Source organism: Zootoca vivipara, chromosome 5 (assembly GCF_963506605.1).
Source record: "Zootoca vivipara chromosome 5, rZooViv1.1, whole genome shotgun sequence".
Taxonomy (NCBI): Eukaryota; Metazoa; Chordata; class Lepidosauria; order Squamata; family Lacertidae; genus Zootoca; species Zootoca vivipara.
This window is the reverse complement of record NC_083280.1, coordinates 75233211-75250258: the sequence shown is the minus strand read 5'-3', so window position 1 is coordinate 75250258 and position 17048 is coordinate 75233211. Positions and strand designations below refer to the sequence as shown.

Sequence of the window (17048 nt, the reverse complement as noted above, 5' to 3'; positions counted from 1 at the left end):
TGATGCACACTTGGAAACAATAACTGCCATTTAAATAGAGTCACAATCCCCCTCAATATAACAGTGTAGCTGTTGTGTCTGCTGTCTGGTCAAGTGCTTATTGTCAATGGGCAACTTTGAGGGTCTCCCTTTTTAGGGTTCTTCGAACTTGGCTTGGACAGGCAATCTGCCAAAATGAGGACCCTAGGAAGTTTGTAATATGTGAGCTGGCTTCAAGTGATTTGTCCTCGAGTATAAAATGTGGCAGAATGGGAGGAGGTGAAGGTGACACTTGGCAAGTGTCCCGTGAAAGACTACAGAGGAAGTCCAGGCCAAGGCACCACTCTCTGGGGAACAAAGCGGGTTAAAAATAAGAAAAGGAATGCATGCAGATCATTCCTCCAAAACCAGGGCCATTTTTTCCTTGTCTGCAAGATCTCTCAAGTATTGTTTTCATTTCGGCATATGGCTTTATTTTTATACGTATCAAAAGAAGATCGATTCCGTAGCCACGCTATTCACATCAAAGCAACATACCTATCCAAACCTAGGATGAATTGCTGACGTCGAACAACTACATCGCTATTTAAGGCAGCACGCTTTCCCTAACCAAGCGATAGGGAACATAATTCGAAACGTGCTGCGGCCCATTGTCCTCCCCCGCACCGCACCCCCAGCTCAGGAACTGGCTTGCCTAAATAACTGAGGGGGAGGAGCCAAGCGGCTCTTCCCGCCAAGAGCAGCGTTGCTTGGGCGCAGAAAAAGGCGGGAACTGCGTGCTCGCGCATTGGGGGAATTAGAACTTTATTTGCAGCTCCTGCTGCTGCTTTTAATTCCCTGATAAACCCATTACATAAGGAGCGACGGGGAGACTTGAGGCGCCCGCCGTCGCAGCTCCCCCTCCCTCCTCTGGGAGAGGGGGAAAGCTGCCTGCAGGCAACGCAGTGCATTGCGTTACATGCACCGGGGTGGGGAGGGGTGGGAGAGAGAGATCATGATGTCGGTGCAAGCGCCAGCCTTGACTCAGCAAGAGTGGCGCGCGGCCCCTTTAAAGGGCCAGCTTACCGCCCCCCCCCCGCTCGCTCCGCCAGGCTCAGGCGTGCCGAGCGCGAGCGGCGTCTCTCCCCCCTCCCCCCTCTCCTCCCTTGCTCTCGGCTCCATTGCAGGGACAGGCAGCCGGCTCTCGCTTTCTCCCCCCCCCCGTCCGCCGCGCGCGCCTGCCTTCCAATCCGCGCCCGCCGCCCGCCTGCCAGCCAGTCCCGGGGAGGGAAGGGAGAGAGAGAGCGCGAGAGCGCGCACGCCCCTGCTGCACCCCGCAGTTTCGCAGCCAGCCTGGAGAGACGGAGACAGACAGGGAGGGAGGGAGAAGGCGCACCAAGAGAGAGTAGCTGCTGCCGTCGCCGCTGATCGCAAAGCGTGCGCCCCCCTCCTCCTTTCCAGCGCTCGCTTTTCCCCCCCATCCCCTGACAGCCCCCTGTTTCAAAGGGGGGAAAAGGGAAGAGGGTAAAAGAGCAATAAACCCGAAAGGCAAGAAGTAGGAGGGTGGGGGGCGCGGGAAACAATGGAGGTGCCTCGCCTGGATCACCATATGAGCAGCCCGAGCAGCCCCTGCGAGGATGTCATCAAGAACCTCAGCTTGGAGGCGATCCAGCTCTGCGATAGGGACGGTGAGTGGAAGGTGCGGGGCTTGGTTGGGTAGGGAGGGGGAGCTCATCTCAGCGCAAAGCGGCCCGTGCTCTTGCTGCCGCCGCCTCGCCCCACCCCCATCGGGCTTGCTAATGCGAAATTAATCCCCCCCCCGCGTATGGCTCTTTGTTGCCACCCCATCTACCCTCTCCAGCCGCCGCCCCCCCCCCATCCAATCTTGCGCGGGGTTAGATGTAAATGTCCCCCTCCATCCCTGGCATTTAAGAACAAAAGAACAGTTATTTGTTTTTTTTAAAAAGGAGGGGTCGCACCTTTATAGAGGGAAACCCCTCTATAAGGTGGGGGGGGGGTAGTTCTACGCCTTGCAGAGTGCTTGCCTGTTTCGAGAATTGGAAAGGAGCAGCAGCTGCATTCAAACGTTAATTAACATTTCCGGCTCTGAGAAACGCGTGTTTAGGCATGCATTTTCACGCGCACAGCCACTCCGAGTCCGATTGGGATGATCACTTCTTGCAAAGCCATGATCTCGAACTCCAGACACGAACCCGATTGTGGCGTCCTGAATTATTATTAGAGTGGGGGGTGAGGGGGTCGTATGTTCTTAGCTCTCTCTTATTTATTTTACTAATGAAGAAACTTGTCAAATCGCACAGGCGTAGTAATTCAACATAAATGCCACCTGAGGGGTGCAAAAACGCCAGGCTTTGTGGCGGTAGTACGGGGTTTGGTAACGGAAAAGAGAAAATGAGAGGTTTGTATGTTTCAGCACCATGGACAGTTGCAGCCTCTTTTCTGGACTGTGGCGGAAGTTCGCTTGGTGGAGTCTGATCTAATGCAGAATTCTAGACTGATGCAAGCGATTTTGTGTGCTAATGTTAAATCCTTTGTTCCGTACTCCAGCAGTTAGAAATTTTGATACGGAGGGAATAAGGGAGTAGTCATAGCGAGAAAATCTTAAAAGCAAGGAAATGTGACAGTGTTGGCTTGTTAATGCATACGTATTCTGCTAAGTGGCATGGTTAAAACTAATAACAAAACTTAATCTGTTAGGCAGAGTGCAAAAGGGTTGTTTGAGCAGCAGAAACCCAGGCATTTGTAAGGCTGTGTAATAAAGAACAGGGAACAACCAATTTACATACTGATGTACCACACTGAAGATTAGCAATTAGGAGTGTGTTTAACATTAATTCTATACAATTATGTCTCACTTCATTGTAGAAGCACTGTGCTAAACAGCAGAATAACCTGTGTTCAGAAAGTAATACCCTAGAGTTAATTTACAGAACACAATTTAATTTTGTATTCATTTGCCTACCTTACATTGTTCAACATCTAGTAATTCAAAACAACTTAAAATTATTTTAAATAGTATCTCCTAGCTTAAAAGTAGAAAAATATGGCTTATATGGCAATGAACTATACCACAAGGTTTTAGTACTCTGAACATTTGGTGGTTTAATGTTATATTTCTTCTGTCTACACATATTATTTTGGATGCATCTGCAAGCAAGTTATTATTGAGTAGTCCCATTTGTGCCAGTTGAAGTACTGTAAAGTTGGTTCAGGACTGCAAATCAAGTAGCGCAACAAATTTGCTATATACCCTAAAAGCTTGGTTATAATGGGCCTTTTTAGCACCAGGCTTAACCATTCTGAAGCTGAATATTTGTCAAGTTTTAGTTTTAACATTGTGTTCAGGAGTGTGAGTATAATGAGCCATTTCCATTTCTACTTGAGTTCCCACAATTGCCATGCAGATTTCAAGGATTATATTTTGGGTTACAAGTACAATGGCATGAAAACCCATGTTAAGGGAAATGTTCCTGTGTTGGTGTGGGCAGCAACAAAGCAATACTAGCTTTCATTTAATAGATACAGTAGCATAATTGCCTTAAATTGATTTAACTATGTCATTTCCACAAAATATTTAACAGTGGTTGCATTCGTGCATCCCAATAAGCTAGGGTTGCTGGCTTACCATAGTTTATTGTGAACAAGCCTCACACTGGTGCATCATTCCCACTTTGCTGTTCCTCTGATGTGGGTGGAAAACAAACCAAGAAGCCATAGTCAGTTTTAATTCAGTTTCAAACCATGGCTTGTTGTTTACTTATGAACCTCTGTCTTGTCAAGGATCCTGGGCTGGGATGTCACAGAAAGCCAAGCTTAATTGTGGCTTCCTAGTTTGTATCTTCTATTTGCGTCAGAGGGAGGGGTGAAGTGAGAGTGAGTAGGCAGCATTCATCAGCACACTGCTCATTCACGATAAACCATGACAAGCCACAAACGTGACCAGTATATATATTAGTCATAGCTGTGTTTGGTAACAGCAGATATTTTGAGATGGGGGTAAATGGAAGGCTCACGTAGTTCTCTGCCGTTTTTGCTTGTCTCAAAGTGTAGTGAAGCTTGCAAAGTTAATTGTAGCAGTCTGCTAATTGATTGTTGTGTACAATGAAGCAGGGTTACACTTTTTAGTGTGATTTTGTTTCCTCCTGATCTTTAAGAAAAAGAAAAGCTGGCTCAAAAAAAAAAAGATATTGGGGAAATGCCAGTTCCTCCCCACAATAGATTTCGTGCCTAGCTAATCCTCATACATACTAAACTCTGATGGCTGTGATCCTTAAAAAGAACTCTGCCAGTGCAAGGCTCATTAATCCCATTGCCTTTCGAGGTAGGGCATTATTCCAAATATTACAGGCAGACAGAAACATGTGCAGGCTTCATGCATAGAAATTTTACCACGAGTGTGCCGAACCTGATGTGGGTAAGTGCATTTGAAACATACTTTGCTTCCAACAGGTGGCACTTAAGACTCAAGAATACCTACATGGAAAGACAAAATGGGATAAATGGACCCAACTTTCCAGGAGAGCAGCATATAATTAGTTGCTTCTAAGTGCAACACCATAAAAAATGACATAGCATCTCTTCTAAAGCATCATGGGGTGCAATCTATCAAGCGGTGTTGCTGTACAATGAGCATTTTGATAGCTCATGGGCAGGGCTCTTGTGAAAACTCTACTGAAATGAATGGCTATTTCACAGCACCAATTGTAAGGGAGACTTGAATATGATCTTTGCAGTTCTCGTCTCTTTGAAATCACTGGGTGTTCAACTCTTCCCCAGCTGACCGATGGTTTAAACTGACTAATGTTTTCATTTTATGGCTGTAGGCCCATTTGATGTGTGCGAACCTCACTGAAATCACCAAGTACATTGTTGCAGTCCATGTTACTGTTTTGTTTTCGTGTTGAGAAAATAGCTGTTTGGAATTGGCTTTCTTTTAACTTGCTCAAGGTGACTCTAATGAGACAAGCACTTAATGATGGCCACTGACAATGATGTGCATCTGAATGTGAAAAGGATAAAGGAACACACGGAATAACAAACATTATATTCCGTAGTATTTTAACCTACTGCTGTGTAATGGAGATGTTAGCTCTATAAATTTAGAACAGCTCAGTTCTTCTACAATCTCATTTGAAAGTTTATTTGATTTGAAAAGTTGCTTGCTTGGTTACCCTCTAGACCCGATGTATAGAAAACGTGAGATGTCAGGATCCTAATATTAGACGTTTGAAAGAAAATAGTCTACCTGTTGATAACAACAAGACATTTATGATGTGACATGCATTTATTTTCCATTTCTCACTTTTCCAACTGTGTTGCCACCCTGAAGGCCGAACCGAGAATCTAGAATACTAATACATTCCAGACGGAAAGAAATATGATTATTCCAGAGATATGCAGACTCTTTCTGTAGATAGAGTAGGACTCCATTTTCCTATCAAAATGTTCTTCAGGTGGTCCACATCCATATTAATCAAATTAAATAAAAACGAAATATTTATTAAGTGCCAAAATCAACAAACAGATGCAGTGAAACATCAACCCATATAGACATTATAACATCTTTCAACCTTCTTTTAAAAAATACAAACTCCTGTTTCAAGATAGCTGCTCTGGTCCACAGCTCATGTTGAGGCTTAACTTAGAGTGCTCAGGCCAGTGTAAATGACAGAGGCTTTAAATATCTGAAAGACTGTCTCCTTGGGGCCTCTTGGTAGTTCCAGTGCCCTCACAAGCTTGTGTGTGTGTGTGTGTGTGTGTGTGTGTGTGTGTGTGTGTGTGTGTCAGCCTGGGAGAGGGCATTCTTTGATGATAATAATAATAGAAACATTTTACAATAGCACTTAAAGGCCTGCAGGTATCTGCTCAAACTGACCTCCCTGTTCAAGTTGTTCCATAAAGTTGGGGTCGCTATTTAAGAGCAATCCTAGATCATCCAATCAAGTCTCCTTCTAGAGTATTTTCAGCAGATCCTCTCTGCAAATTGTAAGTTGTAATAGGGAATGCAGTAGCCTTTTAAAATCTAATTCAGGGCTCCCTTGTCGCTGTGGCGACTGGATGTGCAGATGGAGTTCCCTATTCACCTTGATGATAGAATGGGATGCATAGTATTCAGTGATGTGAGTTTTCGGAGGGGGGGGGATCGAATTAGAAACATGTCCAGTGCATTCTGAGGGTTATCTAGTGATCTAATGTACCATGTTTATTTTACTTGTGTTTACCGGTAGTAAATGGAGCTAAACACTTTGTATCTGCCAAGATTGTTTAATACTGTGTTTACAACTGGCATCCATTCATTTTTATCAACAAACTTAGGAAATGGAAATTTTCCCATGGAAAAATAAAGCAATATATTTTTTCTCATCCCACATTGTTGTTGGTATGCTTACAATATCTTCCCTCTTTTGTAACCAATTTATTGGTAACATAGTCACACAGGGAAGCAGTGAAATGGGGGTGGGGCAGGGGGCGGGGGGGGGGGAGAAAGAAGGCAATTCCCAGCCATTTTTCTCTTGCTGCTGTTTATGCAGGTTAACAATGGCAGCAGATTGCTGGAATATTCTTTGTTGTCTTGGTGGATCTAATCTAAAATGTTTTCATTCCATTTTACCACCCCAAACCCCAATTTATAGGTATTTAGATGTATGCAAACTATAAATATTCATTCATTTTCAATATCCACTGGTTATTTTATATCTGCTTAAACATTTTGTTTGTTGTATCATGTTGAAATGCATATTCCTGGATTAGGTTCATGCCTATTTGTCTGTCTTCAAATACCTGGATCTGACTTACAGTTAAATAATTGTGGAGGTGGGGGAACAATATAATATGATCTTTAAGCAAAAAATAATAATAATTGTGAATTGAGAAAGTGATATTAAAATATTAATAATAAATAGCATTACACATTTTGCAAAAGGGGATCCAGACTGCAACTTGGTCATATTGTGAAGGTACAAAATCTATTCAGTCTCCTAATCGCTCTTTTCCACAGGCATAAATGACTCTAGTGTCATCTTTCCTTTAAATTCATAATAGGCACCTCCTGAAATGGCACGATCACATTTCTGGTGCATCATCAACATTTTTAATGTTCATAGAAAATAAAAGAACACTGTTAGGATTGTGATTGCCATATGGAATTACACACACACACACACACACACACACACACACACACACACACACACCAGTCTAGCGCCTGTGTAGGCACAGCTTTTAAACTTAATCTGAAAACCAGTGCTTAGTTTGAGTCCTGCTGCAACAGTGTGTTTTTCTAGTGCAGCATTTGGATTTCCTGCAGTGACCCTCCCCCATACTTCCAAGAGAGCCCACAAGCAGGGCCTGAAGGTATAGCAGTTCCCCAGATGCTGTTCCCCACCTGGTAGTCAGAAGGTATACTGTGTCGGAACATGGCAGGCTCCATTTACCTACATGGCTAATAGCAGTAGATAGGCAAAATCAAGGAGGACAAACAAATCTGTTCCCTCTTCAATGCCATCTAAACTTGTGGCTGTTCTCAGATCTTGGGGAAGTGAATTCCATTAACTGGGTACTGTGTGAAGAGGGTACAAATGGTACCTAGGTAAGAGATGTGAAGCTCTAGAGGAAGAGGTCCACCCCATGCCTTCATGTAGCTTAGTAGCAACATCTTTCCAGAACAGTAATTCAGAATATTCTTCTTTGTCCCTACTTCTCACATTCTAAAAATGCCATGTTCCCTTTGACTTTACTAATACCCCCCTTAATTCTTTTGCTTATATCCTTCAAGTGTTTCTAATTGTCTGTCCACCACATGAACAGTTGTTGTTGTTGTTGTTTTGTAATATGCAATAATGTGTATTCTAATTTTTTCTTGAGCATCAGTTATGTCTCCCGTCCCAGGCAATTTCTATTGCTCTTCCTTGAGCAGTATCCCTTCCCTTTTAAAAAACAGCCATTTGTTGTTTGCTTTCTAATTGCATGGATGGTATTATATGCCTTTGTGTTGTTTATCCAGTTTGCCTTAACATACGTTGTATTATTGCATTTCATGCTGACAGCTGCTTCTGAGGCCACGATTAGCTGGGAAGCAGAGTAATCATTAGGATGTCCTATCTCAGCTCCAGTGTTGCATCAAATTGTGTCCAGAAGTATTCTTCATTAGGCACTTGAATATAGTCCACTGAGGACTGTCTCTGCTTAGCACTCAGTCTCCCAGTGGAGCTTTCTTTATAAATGGAGTACTCAGCTATGAAAGAAGAATTCACCACAGTTTCACAAGGAAAGCATGGGAGGGGAAAGTCATGCTATTTCCTAACAGGCAGCTTTTTCTGTGTCTTGCCTTTCCATTGTGTATGTGTGTTTCTGTTAGACCATTTCTGAATGGTTCAGCATTCATTCTTCTACCTCTTTGAGAGGTGTAGTTTAAAAAAAAAAAACCTCATTTGTATGAAATACCCAGTTAACTCGCTCATTGCGACTACCAGTTCTCATTTTACATCATTGGTGAATTCACCAGTATGTGTTTTCACTCTTCTGGATCATTAATCAAGCCTTTAATTGCATTTGTATCTATCCCCTGCATCTGGGGTACCTCGCTGAACACCTGTCCCTGCTTGAATCCCTTAAATTTGCCATGGTCCTTTGTTCACTCCCATGTGCCAGTGTTCCCACAACAAACAAGACGTTGTGGCAAGAAGGAGGGTGACCAATCATTTTACCGAGAGGACCTTTTACAAAAAGTATATATGAAAAAAGAACCACAAATCCCTCAATCTATGTCACACTTCAACTGCTTATGGTCATCAATTTATTCATAAGGTTGCTGTTGTTTCTGTGAGAGACCAGTACTACTTGAGGCTGCCTTTTTCAGCTTTATAACCTTCAGACCTATGCCTAACTTAGGACCCATGTATGGTCCAGTGTTAGAAACCCAGGTATATATGTTAGGCGCCAAATGGCTCCTTAAACCAGGGTTACCATCACCAAAACAGAATGCCTAGCTGCTCAAAAGCCATATTTTTAAGTACAACTTTTTGGTTCCTGAAATTTATTCTGATTGTACATTTGAAATCTAACAGAATTGTACAGGATGTGTGGCTAGCGTATGAAAACAGTCAAGATCCAACTATCCCCAGGTATGCACCTCCAGATGGTGGAGATGTCAGGCACCATCCTGGCACCCAGGCATCTTCACTTGGTCACAAGTGGCCATTGGCGAGGTGCAAAATGCACCTGGTGCCTGGCCAATTTCGAACGCTGGTATGGTCCATCTTCCAGGTAGCTTCCAGTAGCAAAAGTAGGGGTTGTCAAGTGCTGGACAACCCTTACAATATGCATGGAGTGGACTGTGCTCATTAGGATGCTGCATTGGTCCAGATGCTTTGATTTGTCTCTGTTTATTTTTATTACTTTGCTCCTCACACTGGGATTGAAAATATTCAATGAAGAGCAGGCTATTATTACTGTTCAACCTCACCATCTAACTCAGCAGTGTCTCTACAATGACTAGCAGTACTTCTCCAGGGTTTCAAGAGGGAGTTTCTTCCATCCCTACCTGGAGATGTCGGAGATTGAATCTGGGACCTTTCACACACAAAAGAAGGCACTTTTACCAGTAAGTTCAACCCTTCTCCACAACTGCACACATTTCAACAAGTCTTTTGCTTATCACTCACCTCATCTTAACCATAGCTGTCAACTTACGGATTGGAAAATAAGGGATCAGCAGCCTCACCCAGCGGCGCAGCACCGGAAGTCGCTTCTGCGCATGCCTGGACATACGCAGAAGCGACTTCTGGTGCCGGGCTGCGCAGAAGCGATTTCCGGTGCCCAGACATGGGCAGAGCGGCACCGGAAATCGGTTCTGCACATGCCTGGGCATGCGCAGAGGTGATTTTTGGCAGCACTCGGCAAGTGAGTGAGCAGCCAGCCACCGAGCAAGGCGTTTTACTGGGCGGCGGCTGGCTGCTTGCTCGCTCGTGGGGGGGGGCACCAAGTGGAGCCTCCCTGGCCAGCACGGAGGGAGAGGAGCTGCTTTGAAATCCGGGATAGCAGCAGGAAACGGATTGAAATAAGGGGGTTTCCTGCAAAAAAACGGGAGGGTTGACAGCTGTGATCTTAACTGGAAATAAATCACATTTATGGAGTAGCCTGTGAATTTAACCAAGTCTTGTCACATGTTTGTCCCATAGTTAAAAATGAGAGCTTGGGGGACAACCAGTGAATCCAGTTGGCATAGGCTCAGGGTGGCCCAAAGGGACATGGTATATGTGTGTTTTGTCCATTGGAGAATGTTACTAGGTTACCGCTAGTTGTTTGTTTGTTTTTAAAAAATGTTTTATGTGTTATGTGCTATGGCCAACCGGCTAATGCAATAAAATTCTGTGTGTTGTGACATGGTATATGCTTGGCTTGTGGAACTCTTAGCTGCAGAATGGAATCTATGGAGTTTTGTTACTTTATATGATGGCACTTTTTGTAGCTATTTGCTACTTTCAAAACAAGGCAGTACCTAGGAAGGGTCTTGGTGTGCAACAGATGCCTGTTTTTAACTCTTTCCTGTTGTAGCCTGCCTCTGACCTTGACAGTTCACCGCCACTCACCCTTTCTGGTTTCTGGTTCTCCTCATTAATAGTCTTGGCTTGCTATGTCCTCTCTATTCCTTTGAACAATCTCGCAGCTGTTGGGTTTTTCCTACCTCATTAATTCGCCTTCGCTTTTCATATCCAGAGTAATTTTTCTTCTCCTTCGCTTGTTCCTTTTAATTTCTCTGCCCCCTTTGCCATTAATGTCCATCTGCAGGTTTCTTGAAAATAGGCTTCAGCGGGGGCACCGTGTGTCCATTTCTCTGTCCCTGTCTTTTCTTTTCTTTTCTTTTTTGGTAGATGCACTGGGCTACCTATTTAAGGAGAAGTAGCAATGCAGGGGGAGGAAGTTAAGCCAAAATCTGCATATGTGTCAACGGGGGGGGGGGGACTTGTGTGTGCAGTTGTGGCTTTGTTGCCTGTTTTTACTACCACAGAGACAAACCACTTGGAAAGCAAAGTTCCCGTTTTGCATGTACTTTTCTCCTACTTTGGAACCGGTCCTGGATAACCACAACATCACTGTGCAGCTAAATGGGAAGGGGCTATCTCTGAAAGAGAACCCAAATGAATGGGAATTGATTGCATGTTGTTCTAGGGTCAAGGAGTCCTTGGTTAACATCTCCAGACAGTCAGGACCTTCACTGGGTAGCAATGGGCTTGTCACTGTCTCTCTGCTTAACTTGTCTCATGGGGTTGCTACCGTAAAGCAGAGCAACCCCACGTGCATTGCTCTGGATTCCTTGGAAGAAGGATGGGGTAAGCTATAGATACAGTAAATAATCAGCAACTTTAACTGAAGTTTGCCCCAGCAGATTAAGGTAGAACTAGGTAACGAAAAGTTCGTATGAGCTATATTTGGACTTCCAATTCCATTTTAAGCATTTTTGATAAGGCGTAAAACAAGTGGTTGATAGTTGCAAAATGTGCCTGGCGCCTGGCTAATTCTGAACATACCTAGTACATTACTAACATCAGAGCTACTGATTTATGTTCACATTGGGGATAAAATGGGTTTGGACTGAGACTGAGCAGTATTGGGTTCTCTGAGATTTTCTAGTGTGCTAATAGCAGAGGTAAGATTTGATTTGGGGACTTAATAGTCTGCACCCCTAGTTACTATGGTACACCAACTACATATATGTATATAACCACCTATGAACGGTGTGGTACACAAAGGTGGATTTTATTCAGCTGGACTGCATCCCATCATGACCACCATCACGAATTCTTACTGTGTGGCGATTTGTATCTTTCATTTTATGTTTCAGAAATGGAACCAAATATAATGCCCTGTTAGTATTGTGAAAAGTTTCCAGTTGTAACGGAGAGAGAAGAAGAGAGCCTTAACCAAAGTTTCCCTTCGAAAGCTTTGATGCTATGTTTGCATTGTCACATCCCTTGTCTGACCTTGAAAATATTTCTTTCAGTTGGTTATAACACATTGTGGTGTTGGTAATGGAATCAATTTCCATTGTGGTGGAATCAATTTTAGTTTTATTGTTATCCCAAAGTGTTCTCGCCTCTGTCCACGCTTGAATGCAGGTACTGTTTTTGCATAGGTAGTTTAGAAAACAATAATCAGACTTTAAAAAAATAATGCTGAAGACATTGGCGAACCTTGACAATTGTCCCTCAAATTGGGAGTGGGTGAGTTATGTTTTGCTAGAATATTCATGTGTGTGTGTGTGTGTGTGTGTGTGTGTGTGTGTGTGTGTGTGTGTGTGTATATATATATATATATATCCTGTTTCTCCGAGAATAAGACGTAGCCATAAAATAAGCCATAGCAGGATTTTTTAAGCATTCAAGGAATATAAGCCATACCCCGAAAATAAGCCATAGTGATAGACAGTTTAACCTTGTAGGTTAAACTATACCATACTTAATTTAAAAAAATAAGGCACCCCCTGAAAATAAGCCATAGTTGTTGTTTTTTGAGGAAAAATAAATATAAGATGGTGTCTTATTTTTGGAGAAACACGGTGTATATATAAACACTCCATGTTTCTGTCCTCTTGGTTTTTTTCTAGATGAAGAACATTGTCTAATCTCATTGCTCTCTTAATATTTTGCTATTATTTGATAATTGGATTATGCCTTTCCTAAGAAAGCAAATTTCCATACTAATTAGGGTTGAATCTTAAAAGCTGCTCACCGGTCAGGATAGGATGGCATAGCTAGACCAGGCCTCAGCAGGCAGGACATGGAAACCAGGTTATGGCAGGGAAGAGGTAAGCTAGGCCAGGTGGAATTTGGAATAAGAACTGGGTTTCAGAAAAGAGGTGGCCAAAGAAAAGGAAAGGAAAGCAGACCAAGGTAAAACGAGGGATAAGGGAACCCTTTTCACCCTTAGGGCCACATTCCATTTTAGGCAGCCTTTTGGGGGCCACATTCCAATGCTGTGTGGGGCTAGAGGCAAAAGTGGGCAGAGGAACTAATGTAAGTTTTGTCTTTGTCTGGTAAGCTAGTTTCTTCACACTTGGGCACCCTCCTCTTTGCTCCCTCCTGGCAAGCAACAAGCATTATCCAAGTCAAGGAATATATTCCAGCTAGGCAAAAGCACTCAAGGAGGATGCAAAGCAGGGCTGGAGAGTGGATGGGGCATAGGCATAGTGCCAAGGGGCAGATAGAGATGATGGCATTTGCCCCCTGGGGCTGACATTCCCCATCCCTGTTACAAACAGATTCAGGGCATGGTGAAGGAGCTCCACCTGGAACGGCAATCGGCCCTCTTTGCAGTCTCTTCCTGCACCCTGTTGTTGAAGATGTTGGGACTGTTCATAGACTCCATTTTCCTTTTTTCTTTTGTGATTTAAGTTGAATCACATTTAAAGACACAGTACCACGTGTATTTTGGCCCTGATTTCTTATAGACTTGATAAGCCTCCAAAAATTGTACAGGCAATCATTAGCCTTGTATTGATAAGGTAGGCTGGCAGTGCTGTGGGGCCTCTGCCTCCTGACCCAGCTAAAATCAACAATGGGAGAAGTATTTGGGAGGGGAGCATGGATATCATGCTTCTTTATGTAGACCTGCCTAGCTTGTAGATACAGTGAAGGGACTCTGTGCACAATGGCCTCTTTCTTCACTCGACTTCTTTATTATCCCTCCCTGATGATGGCTTGCCCTTCTTTCGCCTCGCTCCTCTGCCACGGGAACCATCCCTTCCCTTGTGACTCTGCAATGCCTCCCTGGCACTCTTCAAGCTCTGCCAGATCATACTAGGAAGGTTATTCACTTCTCTTCTGCTGAATGTGTTCTGTTCTGTACTTGCAGTAAAACGAGGTGGTAAAATCTTTAGGAGAGAGATTGGAATGTACCACTTCAGATTGTAAGTGGGGCTCTGCCACTTTGTTGGTGGTGCTCTCTTTGAATGCCTTCAAGGCATCAGTATTTCATGAAAGAGATTCAAGTACTGTATACCATACCAGAACTTTTGGTTTCCACAATTGTGGTGGGAAAATGTGCTATTAAATCCACTTTATAAAATCTTAGATTTTTGTGGTTTGGAAAGTAACAGGGAAATGAATCAAATAACATGGGATAAATGATTAATGGGAAGATGTGCAAAAACTCTGCAAGCAAATCAGGACAAATGCAGGATGGATGCTCATTGCCATATAACCTACACACACACACACACACACACACACACACACACACACACACACACATCAGAACAAATGTTCAATAAAGACCAGACACAAATCTAACCTCTGCCTAAGGTTTGGACAAGCCAATCAGGATGAATGGGCAATAAATAAGTTGTCTGGAGGAGAAAGTATTGTGATGGGGTGGGTGAGATCCTGCTCAGCCAGTTCTTTGTTGATCTAGGGCTGTACATGCAGCAAAGTGTGCGAGAGTTTTAAGCATTCAAATGTGACCCTCACCCATCTGTAGTTTTAGGACTGAACGTTGCTACCTCTTTCTGCTGCACATGTAAACAAAGCCAGCCTACCCTTTTCATTTTGTCTCTCCTTGTGTGCTCTGTATTGGGATCTGTTAATTCACATTGCTTAGGGGCAGGATTAGACTTGGAGATGCATTCACAAATCTCTGCCATCACATGTGCTTTGGCCCTTAAATTCTCAGGAAGCTGAATTTTACGCCAAGTAATATCATCACCTTTGCTTCCGGAAGGTGGGGAGCTTACTTTTGCCTGCATTTTTCTGCATTTCACTTCCCTGTGGTGGTTTCTTCTTTCTACCATTTATTTATGTACCTGCAACTCCGCTTGTGCCACATTAAAGTTTGTTGGTCTTTATAGGGTGCCACAAGACTCCTTTTGTTCATGCTTCTTCTGTATTCCCTCATTGTATACACAGGACTCAAAGCATCCCCTGCTTGTGTTCTTAAATCATCAGGACATTATTGGACCCTGGATGCAGTCCTGACCCAGTCTGGCTGTTCTTAGGTTGAATGGAATTTATTTCTATATTTGTAATACAAAATTCACTATGAAATAAGTGTAGATTTCTGATGCCTAAATTGGCCTCCACTTTTTAAAAATGTGCAGTGGCATTTTGACACATCCCATTTATACAGGAGTAATTGGAGACCCCCCCCAAAAATTGATCTAGTCTCTGCGACTTATGCTGCAGAGAGATAATACAGTCCTGCTAGGCTGAGCATTCATTTGGTATTGCATCAACACATCCAGCCTTAAATGAGAATGCAGAACCCAAAATAACATTGTGCTAAGCTTTTTATAGATGCCATTGTCTTTCTCTGTAGCTGTCCTTTTAATGCTAAGTATGGACTATGTGGTTTTGCATACGTTGCGTGGATTATGTGTTAGATGCATTGATCTTTTGCTCCAGCAGCTATATTCAGGCAAGACCCATTCGCAGACACCCTCCCTTTTAAAAATAGCCTTATAAGTCCTTCCTTCACCACGCATATGTCTGTCCATAATTTACAGTATATCAATACTGGTACTTGGAAAGGGGCGAGGGGGAAAGACCAGTTATTTTCAAGATTACAAATGTTTATCTTGTCTCTAGACATACTTGTTCCAGGTGAGTGCTTGTTCTATGGTTCGGCCTTTAAAGACTACTGTACTCTCAAGTCCACATTAGTTAGAATCCAGAAAAAATGTTGGTAAACTTGATTCCGATTGAAACCAACAGGGGAGATATAGTCATGTTTTCAATTGCACTCATTTCAATGGGATTTAAGTTTAACTAAGATGGGTTCACTTATTGTTTTGGAGGTGTTTATTAGGTAGGCTGGAATGGGTGAATAGTTGTTGCTCTTCCAGGTATGGACTGAAAAATTCACTCTTGAGTTTCTGTATCTGCTGAGCATCCACCTTAATTTTTGCACAGTTTACACAATGCAATAGCGCTGTGAAGGAGTTGGTAGTCATTTGCAGCTGCTTACTAGGATCATGCCCATTGATCTAGCAACCCATTTGCATATTCAGATACTCAATCGGATATTGTTAATAAGTATTTCTGTAGAGAAAAATGTCTTGTCTACATCTATATAGAAAACTGGCATCCTGCCATTATCTTAGGAAGCTTTGCATCCAGTGTGAGGATCACTTGTTCATCCTGTGAATCTCTTTATGGACTCTGGTTCTTGTTGCTCCTGTCTAATTTAGGGATTATGCCCAAGGATTCTTGGTTTCATTGCAATATTTAGCTGCTGCATTGAGTCTTAGGAACCAGTTGCTAAGTCATTGGGGAGGGGGCACTACTCATGAATAGGTGGTTTTGCAGCAGCATGGCAGACTCTCTGCTTCAACTTTGAGCAGCTTGCCTGATGGAGGGAGCCTCCATTTGGTGAATATTTGTGTGTAGCTGCCTGTATTATGCAAAGGCCAAGAGGCAGAGTAAAATCAATGTAAAGGTAAAGGTAAAAGGACCCCTGACCATTAGGTCCAGTCACGAATGACTCTGGGGTTGTGGCGCTCATCTCGCATTATTGGCCGAGGGAGCCAGCGTACAGCTTCCGGGTCATGTGGCCAGCATGACAAAGCCGCTTCTGGCGAACCAGAGCAGCACACGGAAACACCGTTTTCCTTCCCACTGTAGCGGTACCTATTTATCTACTTGCACTTTGACATGCTTTCGAACTGCTAGGCTGGCAGGAGCTGGGACTGAGCAATGGGAGCTCACCCCGTCGCAGGGATTCGAACCACCGACCTTCTGATCGGCAAGCCCTAGGCTCCGTGGTTTAACCCACAGTGCCACCTGCGTCAATGTACTTCCCCTCTTTTACATGCTCAGGAGTGTTCCCCTTTTCTGTCCTATGCCCAGAATTTCCAACTTTAGTCTCTTGAGTTCTAAAATTCCTTCTTGATACAATTATCACAAGGAGGCTTGCTGTGGTGTGCTTTTTTTTTAAAAAAAACTTGGTATAATGTCACATAGTAGTCATCTTTTAAATATCAGCTTCACTTCACTTGATCTTCTCCAGCCTTCATTTTTCTTAAATTGAAATCATTTTTCATCATATAAATGTCAGCAGATAGCTCTTGCACATCTTCC

General features: G+C 43.3%; 1 protein-coding gene across 1 annotated transcript in view; it reads left to right on the top strand.

Annotated features, from left to right (window-relative positions):
* The first annotated feature begins 1293 nt into the window (after positions 1 to 1293).
* PHYHIPL (phytanoyl-CoA 2-hydroxylase interacting protein like) overlaps positions 1294 to 17048 on the top strand; it is a 49705-nt gene continuing 33950 nt past the window's right edge. The window contains exon 1 of the mRNA XM_035138044.2: positions 1294 to 1646. Coding sequence (XP_034993935.1) covers positions 1541 to 1646 — 106 coding nt within the window. The 5' untranslated portion in view covers positions 1294 to 1540. The remainder of the gene's footprint in view (positions 1647 to 17048) is intronic.